This window comes from Lontra canadensis, unplaced genomic scaffold (assembly GCF_010015895.1).
Source record: "Lontra canadensis isolate GAN:19392208 unplaced genomic scaffold, GSC_riverotter_1.0 scaffold51, whole genome shotgun sequence".
NCBI classification, from domain to species: Eukaryota; Metazoa; Chordata; class Mammalia; order Carnivora; family Mustelidae; genus Lontra; species Lontra canadensis.
The window spans coordinates 4,948,611-4,960,747 of NW_022631045.1; the positions used below are offsets into that span (position 1 = coordinate 4,948,611).

The following is a 12,137-nucleotide window of genomic DNA, read 5'->3' on the forward strand; positions in this document are numbered from 1 at the left end:
AGTGAAGAAAACCAGGAATATAAAGACTGGCAAATGGAGTACCTAGGTGGCCCAGCTGATTGAGCATCCAACTCTTGATTTTGGCTCAGGTCTTGGGGTCATGGGATTGGATCCCATGCTCTCTCTCTCAAATAAGTAAGTAAGTAAGTAAGTAAGTAAGTAAATAAATAAATCTTTAAAGACTGGTAACTTGCTGAAGTATTCAAAAGACTTTGAACAGATCTGGAGACTACTGGGTTAAACAAATTAAAGAGGTTTCTTTACTGGGACTTCTCAAAGCCATATATTTCTTAATTGTCATTTCATTTCTAAGAGGCAGCTAAATTATACAGTGTCTTCCAACAGCTTGAACATGGATTTCTTATTAAAGAGGGTTCTGAGAATATGCTTTTGGAAATATGGGTAGGTTTTTCTAAAAACAAAGCTCAGTTGTTATGATCATTTTCTCTCTACTCTCCTTAGCATCTAACCATTTTCATGGTTACAGCTAAAACCTCAGTAGTGTGCTAAAGATCATTTTAACTCTCACTAGCTTGAATCTGGTCCAGTGATCTATTTCTAATTACCAAATGTACACTGTCAGTGAAGTATCTCACCATTACCTCGGACAAAGCATACTCAAAATGCTTGAATCCTATCTCCTCTCCAACTTTCCTGGTTCCTACAATGATCTGCCATTTTGCCAGGTACCCAAATTAGAAACGTCCATAATGTCTGGCTCCATGTCCCATATGCAGCCTTTCTCCATCAGATCATACCCATGTTCATAGTTGCCCTAGTTTACTAGGGGTTCTTTCCCAGACTGCACATCACTACCAAGTCCATCTTCCTAATACAGCCTTCAATCTTCAATTTTTCTATTCAATGCCCTTCAGCAGCTTCCTGGCAAAGAAACCTAGAAGCCTCATTGTACCTTCACGAAGCCTTCAGGTGACTCCTGATTGCATCAATCCCCAAAAGATATCCTTTGCTTTTTAGTTAGTTTTGTCTTATAATTTGCTACAGATACGCATAAACAGACTAACATCCTTTCAAAATGTCTTGCACCAGCAAGACAGGGCTGAAACTAAATCACACCCAGTCTTCTGAAATCCCCCAGCCTGTACATTTCTGGTGGCCGCAGACCCAGCTCTTACTTCTGCCCCTGCTCTGGTATATCCTCCACTGTCTCTTTGGCATAGGTGGTGTTCAACCTGGATTTGCCCTCTGGGCTTTGAGCTTGCGTCACACTGGCTGTGATGTTTGCTTACTGTTCCTTTGGTATCTGCACCACGTCACTCCTGGATTTGGTATGATCCAAGCCTATGGCAAAATTCATCCTCTTATTAAGGAAACACACAGTGCTCATTTGTATCTATGCCTGTGGTCATGAATTTAGAATGCCTGGAAAGCTCTGACCTCTCCTTTTGAACTGTCTAAAGATAAAATAAAATAAAAGTGCAGCCCAAGCCCCATTTCCTTCACTTATAAATTTTGTCTGCATACCTACTTCTCTCCTGGACTATTATGGCACAGGGCCCAAACTCCCCGATTTATACTGAACCACACACTGTTTGATACTACTTCCTGCTGTTTCATGATTATCAGCCTCATCTCTCCAATCACATAGTACAAACTCCCTGAGGAGAAAAACCATGCTCTATATTTCGGTTTTTCCGCCATCTCCCCACAGGTCCTATGTTGGTGGGTATAGAGCAAGTGCTCCACTGGAACATTCTGGATGGCTGAGTCCCGGGGGACTCAAATATTTATTGTTTGTCCATAATTTCCATAATTCAACAGACGACCACCGGCCCATCTCACAAAGAAACTCTACAGCTAGGATCACCACCATCTCTCTGGGAGATAATGGTTTGTTGACTTTCCTGAAGCCAGGTCTATAGTACATGCACTGTTATATGAAAATTAACTAGTAATATGGGGTATGGTTGGGGGGAACCAACAGAGCTTTTAAAGAAATGAGATTCAATTAACAGAGCCATTAGATTGTAGATCGACATGACAGGAAAACCTCTTCCTCACCAAAAAAAAGTATTTATGATGGCAAATATGTAATCATATTTGGATCTACAGGTGTCAATTGTTGCTTGAAATTTGTTGCTGGAGGGCCATTCATTAGTACATATTGAGATTATACTTAAAAGTTTTCATTATATTTATATGTAGACAAATTAATTTAAAAAGTGCAGGGACAGGTTTTTTTGTTTGTTTGTTTTGGTTTTTTTGGGGTTTTTTTTGTACACAAACATGGCTCAGATAAGATTGATCCTTGACTGGTTAATTAAATAAAATCACGAGAACACAGCAGCTTGGAAAAGAAAAGCAACTTCTAAGTGAATAAAAGGCCAGCTTCCTCTGGGACAGACCAGTGAGTCCAGTTCCTCTGGCTTTTGGGTCCCAGATAGTTTTCTGCTCTGCCCTATAGCTTGTAAGCTTCACATGCCTGCTCCAGAAATACTATGCGTTTCTCTAGGGGATCCAATGCCTTTAGCAGTTTTCTGATGGAAGCGGAGAATACTGACAGCCTTGTCAGGCTGTAGATCATGGGGGAAATATACGGGCTGTGCTCTGCCTGTGAAGTGACCAGAAGTCCATGAGAGAGACCCATTTTCCTACCTCTGTCTTCCTATCAGCAAGTCCTACAGAGGTTCATGTGAAACATGCTCTAGAAAATCGTTTTAACCCCCTACAAAGGCCTTGTGTCTTTTAACTTTTAAATATGTTATAGAAATTGGAGACTACTAGCAAATGAATGGCCAACCCCTTCTATAGAATTTATTTTTGCTACTACTTTTTTCCTCCATGTAGCATTTGTTTGTTTGTTTGGTTGGTTGGTTATTTAATTCCAGTAGAGTTAACATGCAGTGTTACATTAGTTTCAGGTATAGGATATAGTGATTCAACACTTCTGTACTTGACTCTGCTCAATTTCCAAGACATCTTTCCTGTTCTTTGAAGGGTCCTATGTTAAAACAGCATCATGTTTTTGTTTTATGATCATCATATTTTCTTACTTCTCTGACAATATCAACTGTCACTTTGTGAAATATTCTTCTTTCTGCATCATCTCTATTTTCTCTGTTCATTTGTTTTGATTTCCATTTTGCCTTTTTTTTTTTTTTTTTTGTAGAAAAGGCTATCCATTAATATTTAAGAATAAGGGGCTGGAGGGCGCCTGGGTGGCTCAGTGGGTTAAAGCCTCCGCCTTCGCCTCGGGTCATGATCCCAGGGTCCTGGGATGGAGCCCTGCATCAGGCTCTCTGCTCGGCGGGGAACCTGCTTCCTCCTCTCTCTCTGCCTGCCTCTCTGCCTACTTGTGATCTCTGTCTGTCAAATAAAAAAAAAATAAAAAAAAAAAAGAATAAGGGGCTGAAAACTTTTTGCACAAGGTAGGTCTTGACAACAAGTGGGTCTTCTTGTAACTAGGAAGAAACTTTCAAATATTAGCAGCAGAAAGGCTTTTCTCTTGGACATGTCAGTTTCCAGAAAGGATTTTTCTACTCTTCTGCTCAAAGTATATAAAGGTGGATGCCACCTTCATGGGATCCAAATAAGAAAAGCAGACTTTCACTTTATTTTCTTGTTTTCTATATGGTCACACTCTTGTCCTAAATTGTATAAATCTCCATGACAGCTCCTGTTTCTGATCAGCCTAGAGAAGAGCCAGTGGCCCAGGTGCATAAGATGGAGGAGAAAATTTGGCTCTCTAAATTGTCTCTATAGAGACTTTCGATTAATCTTCCAACTTCTGGTGCTACCCTGCACTCTCCAACCTTCAGAGGTCCACGGTGTCTTCAAGTCCCGATGTCCTGATGCTTTACGGGCTTCTGCAGAGTACAGCGTCTTAGATCTTACTGGCTTTCCCTTCTGGAGGAATGGGTTTTAGCTCTCTCCAGATGATAACTCATTACCACCCACCCATTTATTTTCCATCCTCCAAGTGTTGTTGCGTCTCTAGCTCTCTTTGTCCGGTTGGGGTTTGTACTTCTTTTTGATCCTTTACTGTTCTTTTACTGGGATTTTGGCAAGAGACAAAACTAATCACATGCATTTGATTTATCAGGAGTCCCTTCCCTCTTCCTGAAAAACTGGGTTTGGGGATTATTTCATCTTGGAACTCCTTCCAAAGATAGAGTCAAATTTTTCTGCACTGTCTTCTGAGCCTCTGATCATTCTCCCATCAGTTTATTTACCACCCTGCACTACAATTTACTTGGTTGTAGCTCTACGTGATTGTAAGTTCCCTGAATCACTACCTGTACCTTCTTTCTTTCTTTCTCCTAGCAATTCTGGGTGCTCAGCAAATGTTAATTAAATAAACAAAAGCATAGTTGGAATTATTCAAAGAAGAAAGGTTAGAGATGGTGTCTGTGACCTGACCTTGAGAGAAAATCGAAAATAAAAAGAGAGACATTTTTTAGAATGTTGTAAGGAAAGACAAGAGTACGGCATATGGAAAAACTAAGAAAGACAACTCCAAATTTGACTTGCTCTTTTTACTGTTTTCAGGACTCAGGCTAAAGATGATGTATATTTTACTGTGTATTTTTTGGTCCTGTCCTAATTTGTCTTTGAATAAGGCTAAACACCATAATTCGTTGCTGAAAATTTTTCTATCATTGATTTCCTGCTTTTCTTCAAGCTGACAGGTTTCGGCACAGACCCTTTTTAATTCCTTTTTTGGGCCTGACAAAACTTTTCTTAAACAGGATTATAAATAAACCACACATCTTATAACACTAAGACGGTGAAATTATGTAACTCATTGGGTCATGATTTAATATTAGTTGTTTGAGGAACAGAAAACCTCTTTTTAATTTGGCTTTGTTTCCATATAAGCATAAAAGAATTCTATGGCCCAATATTACCTAAATTCTAAGTTTCTAATTTTTATTTGTTTATACAGTACCTCCGTGTTAGGTACTAATGCATTTCATTCTTAAAACAACTTTGTAAGGTACAGTGCATTGTACTTTCTTTATATTATAACTGGAAAGAAGAGCCAACAGGTTGTACTGCTTATGAATAAAATTACAATTTTATTTATGAATATAACAGCAAAGTTTTATTTCTAGAGTCATTGTGATTGCACAAAACTATATATATAATGAGCTCAGAATCATAAAAATTCTAGAGCCATTGCTTGTCAACATATTCATTGCATTCGACATCTCAATTTATAACTGATATATTACAGAATTAATTTATTTTCCTTATATACTTTAAATATTGCTAAGATCACTTCTTTACTTGTTGATCATGTTGTTAAATAACATGCACTGGACGGGGGGTGTGCCTGGGTGGCTCAGTGGGTTGGGCCTCAGCCTTTGGCTCAGGTCATGATCTCGGGGTCCTGGGATCGAGCCCCACATTGGGCTCTCTGCTCAGCGGGATGCCTGCTTCCCCTATCTCTCTGCCTACTTGTGATCTCGCTTTCTGTCAAATAATAAATAAATCTTAAAAAAATATATGCACTGGGGTATGGTAACATATAGAATAATGATATTAAGGTTTGCCATGAAAGAAAGGAGTTAGAATACTTCTGTTGCTGATGATTTGAAAAGCAATTTCCTAAGGTCTTTTCTACAATGAGAAGGTGAGATGATATTTCTGTTTTTAATGTTTAAGGCACTATAATGCCCACAAATTACTGTGATTTAGAGGATTACTGTTTTTGTTAGGTATGCACAAAAGGTTAATGAAAACTCATGACCTCCCTGAAAGTCATAGGCTTGTTGATTTGCTTGTCTCGGGGAGGTGGTTACTCATTTAATTTTAGTTATATTTAGCAATTACGAACAAAGTTGTGATCTAATGGAAGCACTGCTTCTGGACGAATGTAAAAACCAGCTGGTAATTTCCTTCTGAAATGGTGTTTCTAAAAAAGGAGGCTTGTGCTCATGAACCCATGAGCGTCATTGTACTTGAGTGCAGACTTCTTCCCAATTCTTTGCTCAGACTGAATTCCTGGTTCAGAAGGAGCATCGCCAATCTATAACTGGGACAACGGCAGGCTTCAGCATTTCCCAGAGATAATGCAACACCAACTTACCCGTGTTCTTAGTACTTCTTTCCTTTTTCTGTTGCCTTTCTCTCTCACCTACATTTCTGTTGCCTGATTTCTGAAAGACCTTGCAGATAGGTAACTGTGATAATTTTCCTAGTGGGGCGGGGGGGTTAAAGGTTTAATCAAGACAGCGGCACGCTGGAGCCTGACTGTACCACTTTGTGAGAGATAGCTGCTAAATACTCAGACATTTAGCAACTAGATTGTTAACCTTCGGTGGCTTGAAATCAGCCACCAAGGGAGTATTTACACCATGGAAATTGGCAAATATTATAAACGGCCCTCCCCATCCCTCTCCAAAGAGCTGGTCTATCAGCACACCATGGGGTACTCCTCCCCTGCCATCTTGCATTTTCATTAGAGACCTTATTCAAATATTTAAGTCTTATTCCAAATCTAGATTCAAAATGAATTTCTATGGCTGGGAATTTCTCTAACAGGAACATGGGAAAATCATTAGAGGCCTTGTTCAAGTGCTACCACATAGGCAAGTGGCTAGAACATCTTGCTGAAAACAAGCTCTACTCATATTGCTAGGAGATATGGTGGGAAATTATAAACATTTAAAAAAAAAAGCATTACCTTTTTGAGCCAAGGAAGATTTCCAAAGATACATGTACATATAATAATCCTATAAAATATGGGTTTCTCTGTAATAATGACCCACTGAATTAGACTGTTAAGTATTTTCAGAGTTACTGGCCAAAGTGAAGAATGAAGTATAAGAGTGAACTACGAACTATCCTCCTTAAAAAAAAAGAACTGCAAGCCCCCTCCCATGTGGAGAGAACAGTCTGCATACTGCAAAACTAAATGTGCTATTAGAGGTCCAGTGAAATGATCTAGTGGTTTCCAAAACCGGAAGCAGGACTTTCTATCTTACCGAGATCGTAAAAAAAAAAAAAAAAAAATCCTGTTGAGCTAGTAGTTAAAGAAAAGGACAGGATTATTTACCAAAGTGCAGCAATTCACCTTTACTCATATTGCTAGAATGTCTTCTTTAAAAGGGGGAAAGGATTAATGGTGCTTAATATAAATTAGTTATCTTTTCTATGTATTTGTTTCATGCCTGTACTAAGCATCTACTGTGTACTGGGCACTCATTCACTGTATGAATGAGTAAGTTCCAGTCCCACAGTGTGTTCCAAAGATTCTATCCATTTTACAAATATATAGCATTCAAAGGTCTCAGAGAGATTTTACCAGTAATATATAAATGATTTACTTTCTAATTAGTTTACTGTAATTAGACAATAACATTTGGCAGCTATAACCTTTTAGCTCCCACAAGAACAGTCACCAGGAGCTTTTTAGAGAAGAGGATCTGATTTTTCAAGAAAAATGGGGTGTAGCTTTAATAGCCTTCTTGGGACAAATCCAAATGTAGCTAAATAAAAATGGAAAAATATACTTTATAGAGAACACTTTGAAGCACGGTCAGAAAAATTTTGACTTATAATTAACACATGTTTCTGAAAATATGGAGTCTAAAAATAACAAATAGGAATTCTTTTTTTAAAAAAAATATTTTATTTGAGAGAAAGAGAGCATGAGCGGGAGGAGGGGCAGAGGGAGAGGGATAAGCAGACTCCCCACTGAGCAGAAAGCCCCATGTAGGGCTCCATTCCAGGACCCTGACATCATGACCTGAGCCAAAGGCATACGATTAACCGACTGAGCCACCCAGGCGCCCCATAAATATGAATTCTTAATTATGGGCTTTGAGAACTACAGTTATGCTGACACTTTGAGTTTGTTGTTTTAGTTGTTTGCTGTGAGAAAAACACATGTTCCCATCAAAACATGTAAAATTAATGAGCACATTTTATATGCAGAGCTCAATAAATACTCTCTTTCAAACTGTACTCATGAAAGAAAACTATCAATGAATTCATTCGGCAAAAATAAAAATTCAAAGCAACAATGGCTACAAGAACTAGTAACTCTAGAAGGCTGATGTTTATCCGAGTATCAACAGTTCTGTTCCCATGCAGAAGAATCAGGGAAAAAAGTGGGTCAAGAAGTGGGGCCTGGCTTGCCAGGTTGTTTGCCCGCCGTCACCGCGGACCTTGAGGAACATCTCGTGACCAACAGGAACCACACAAGGCAGGCGTGTGTACACCCCCCATGCAAGCAGGCCTGGGGCTGCCTTAAAGGACTGAAGTGCCAAGTGGGCCTTTCAAATTTCCGGGATGTAAAGTAAGTCCATTTCGCCACTAGGTGGAGATCGGGTTACTCTGCCAGGAGCAGGGAAGGGGTAGGCATTCAGCCAGCATTAAGGACAGTCCCGAGAACATACTCTCTTTTCTCAGTATTTCCAAGAAAGGCATTTTTCAAGGTCCAAAACCAGGAGGAGACATATGCCGACTAAAGGGCCCATAAATGAGGAAGAGCCTGAGGGATCACACAGTACGGGAATTGACAAAGGCACATTTCTGCTTGTTAGAACCATTGCTCCGTCATGGTTCCTATCTGGATTTGGTTGTGTAAACTACTCGTAAATAATCACACCAACTGGTCTAAATAAGAGCAATTAAATATACAGTCTCATTATTTACCAAGCAGGGAGAAGAGGAGAGATGTGACCCAAAACTAAAACAATGGCAGACCATTTGGACAATTAATCCTGTCTGTTTACACATAAAGATGCAAGATCACAGTCTGTTTCTCAGTTTGAGTACGTATATAAAAATATATTTCAATATCGACCAAAATGGATTCAGGAACACAGAAATGGAAGGAGAAAGTTGGATAACATCTATTCTAAGTTTCTAAGGGAAACTAACATCCAATTCTCAAATGTGTAACTTTATTTCTAAGTACGTCTTATTTCTGCTACAGCAGAACTGTGAACTGGAGACATAAAGTTATACATTTCCTGGACAAAGTTTGGTCTGGGAAGGATCAGATGTTGCCCTGCAAACCACGGCCAAGCATTTTGATTATTTTTGGGATATTAGAGAATATATTTCTGTTCATTTCTAACTTATTAGCTATAGATATTCATTCAATAAATACTTATTTGGTTACATTAAAAACAAACGAATAACTTGTGACAATTTAAAAGAACAATTCCATTTTCATCAAATAGCTTCAGTGGCCAGTGCAATTTAGTATATACGAGTGTGACATACACAAACATATTAACTGCCTACTGTGTATCAATCACTATGCTAGGAGTTGGGAAAAGGAAGATGAACAACAGAGTTGGGGAAGTCAGGGAAGAGAAGAGTATATGGCTAAAATGCAAATAGGGGTTAACTTTTGTAGCAGTCAAGACCAGTTATGAAAATCATGAATAAAATTCCTTTTTTAAAGTTCTATTGTGGAAGAAGCCACAATCTTGACCCTTGGAAAAACAGGACCTTTCATCTCCATGACATATGAGAGATTGAAATAAAATATAAGAAATACAAACACAATAGTATTTACTCTTAGGCCTCAAGCACTGTAATGAAAAGAGGAGATTAATTCACAAGAAAAAGAAACTAATGTTTAGAATAATAAGAGAATCAGGACCACAGTTAATTAATTTTCTAATTATTATTATGGATAGTGACCAACAGTCAGTCTGTTGCTATGATAGCATCACTGTACTTAATGACATGTTTATTTTAGAGCAATACATTTGTTTTAGCTTAATTAAATTAATATATTCATACCCTTTCAAAAGAAGTTGAGGTTGCTTGCCTACGTTGGTTTGCAATCTTGACCATGTTCCTATGAACTTTTAAGAACCTAAGAAAAATATGCATTATTCATTCACAAATCTAAACCTTTCTCCTTTAAGGGAAATCACAAAAATAACCACATAAAGGAGTAATTATTAATCAGATATCAGTGGAATAGTTGGTGGAAATTTTTTTATCTTGCTAACTGGCTCTTTACAGAGCAACACAGCTGGCAGGAACCTACTTTTCCTTCCTACCTTGCTGGATAAAAATGAAATGTAAACAGCGAAGTTTTCTTCTGAAGATTAAAATAAATCAATTACAAATAAATCCTTTAATGATATGCTTCAGTACTTATGGGCACACAGCTCTCCTCGTTGTTCATGGGAGTTCCAGACAGCAACTAGATTAGCTGGGGACTGACCCATTTCTGGAGCTTCCTCTCACTTTGGTGCCCTGTTGCCATGTTTCTTTTCAGTGCAGGGCTGGGGCAACTTTTGACCACTGCTAAGTCAAGACACATCTCTACCGGATGTGCCATTTATTTATCTTCTCTAGGTTAGAGGTTTTGGCCTTACGGTAATGGGCTATATTTTATATCAGTAACTCCGCTTCCTTGGTAGCATGAGGAGATGCTGAAGATGATGGCAGTAACGGTCAGAACAGATGTGAAGGTGGTGCTGGAAACTGATTACTACTGGAGGTTAGACAACAAAAGCTGATTGTATTCTCATTCTGTGATGTGAGGGACCTGAATATTTAGGCACTGACCATAAAAGGGGCACATTTTAACTTTTTCACTCTATATAGGGATAGGTTTGTCTTTCTCCATTATGAGAAATTATTTTAGCTATTAAGCAACCATATTTAAGTTTTGGGGTCAGAAGTTTCCACAACTGTGGCAGCTGCAACTAAAAGATATACTTGAATATGCACCTGTAAGAGGGGAAGTCAATTTGAGTGGTACCTGCATATGTCTGTCACCTTCTCGTCCAATCATGTTTCTCCATTCCATGAGGGATCGCTGCAGATGTTCCAGTCCAGTTTCCCAGAGCCTGATGTGACCTCCCATATCAACGGTAACAACGCCACCTTTGCCCCACTCAGCTAGCAGAGCATCTGTGTCCGAAATAGTAGAGAGCCATGTGGTATACGGCGAGAGATATTCTGATCTGATAAGGAAATTACAGTAGTCAGTCGACTGGTAGTAATGAAGCTAGTTTGCCTAATTTTGGTTCATTAAACTTGCCATAAAATGACTCTAGTAGCAAGCACATTAAAAGACAGCAAGAGAGTCATCTGTAAGAAAAAAAATACACAGTTATCTATTGGTTATTTACATTTTTTCTGTATTTGTGGACTCCCGATGATGCTATCATTCACTGTCGGAAGGAAAAGAACTCTAAACCGTCTCATATCTCATGCGCCTGCAATGCTGGGCTCACTCCTTAGGGCTCTAAGTTTCAGTGTAAGTGCTGAAACTGAAAGCTGATGTCTTGTCTATGGGCTTTAATTGCATTTGTATTTAATATTTTGCATTTTCTAACTTAGGGAGTTACAGGAATTTATAACAAGGAATTTATGTATTTCTCATATTACATATTTCACACATATACATATTTCCTTTGTTATATATTCATTTCTAGGGATGCAGCTTTTGCCTATAAGTCAACTGCATACTTCCTTTTTCTGAATATAGCTCTCTCTGTGCAAAAGAAACAGATTAGAAATTCTAATTACTGGTGTTGGCTGTCTAAATACATCTGATATTTTCTATACGAAATAAATGGTCTAAAGGGATAGTCTGATCAGATAATAAAAACATAATAAACCATCAGTGTAGATCTGGGAAAACCACTATATGTTGGGTAAAATCTTCTAATATTCTGAAGAATAAACCAAGACTACTTTGACCTTTCTTCCCAGTCTGCCTTAGACAGAGTGACCAAGCTAGCTACTCTGGGACACAGAAGTTTTAGAAAATGTTAATATGAAGAGGATGATAACAGTAGTATGGGTCCCAGGGTTTCAGAACTACTTTACAGGGCTAGAAGGACTCAAAGAAGGTGACATTTGATATAATACAGGATTTACCTCATGGTGCTCTCCCCAAAAACATGTGCCTTAGTAAAAAAAATTAATAGGTACAGATGGTAAAGTAAAGGGCTATTCCAGAACAATGAAATTTATCTACATGAAACAATAATGTTTGAGAGTCTTCCAAGAGCACTCAAGAAGTAAGACTGTGGAATACTGTATTTATTGGCTAAATGTTTAACTCTTACCGCGAAACTTGAAAAGTCTATGGGCAATTTCTTCAATATATCAAAAAACAGTGCTGAAAAAAAGTCATGTATTTACCACAATTTGCTCCCCAGCTCTCTAGAATCTCTTCTTTA

At 38.4% G+C, this 12,137-nt stretch overlaps 1 protein-coding gene across 1 annotated transcript in view; it reads right to left on the reverse strand.

Annotated features, from left to right (window-relative positions):
- Nucleotides 1–12,137, reverse strand: part of VWA8 (von Willebrand factor A domain containing 8) — a 329,596-nt gene that overhangs the window by 78,353 nt on the left and 239,106 nt on the right. The window contains exon 37 of the mRNA XM_032873943.1: nucleotides 10,706–10,910. Within this exon, the coding sequence (XP_032729834.1) occupies nucleotides 10,706–10,910 (205 nt within the window). The remainder of the gene's footprint in view (nucleotides 1–10,705; nucleotides 10,911–12,137) is intronic.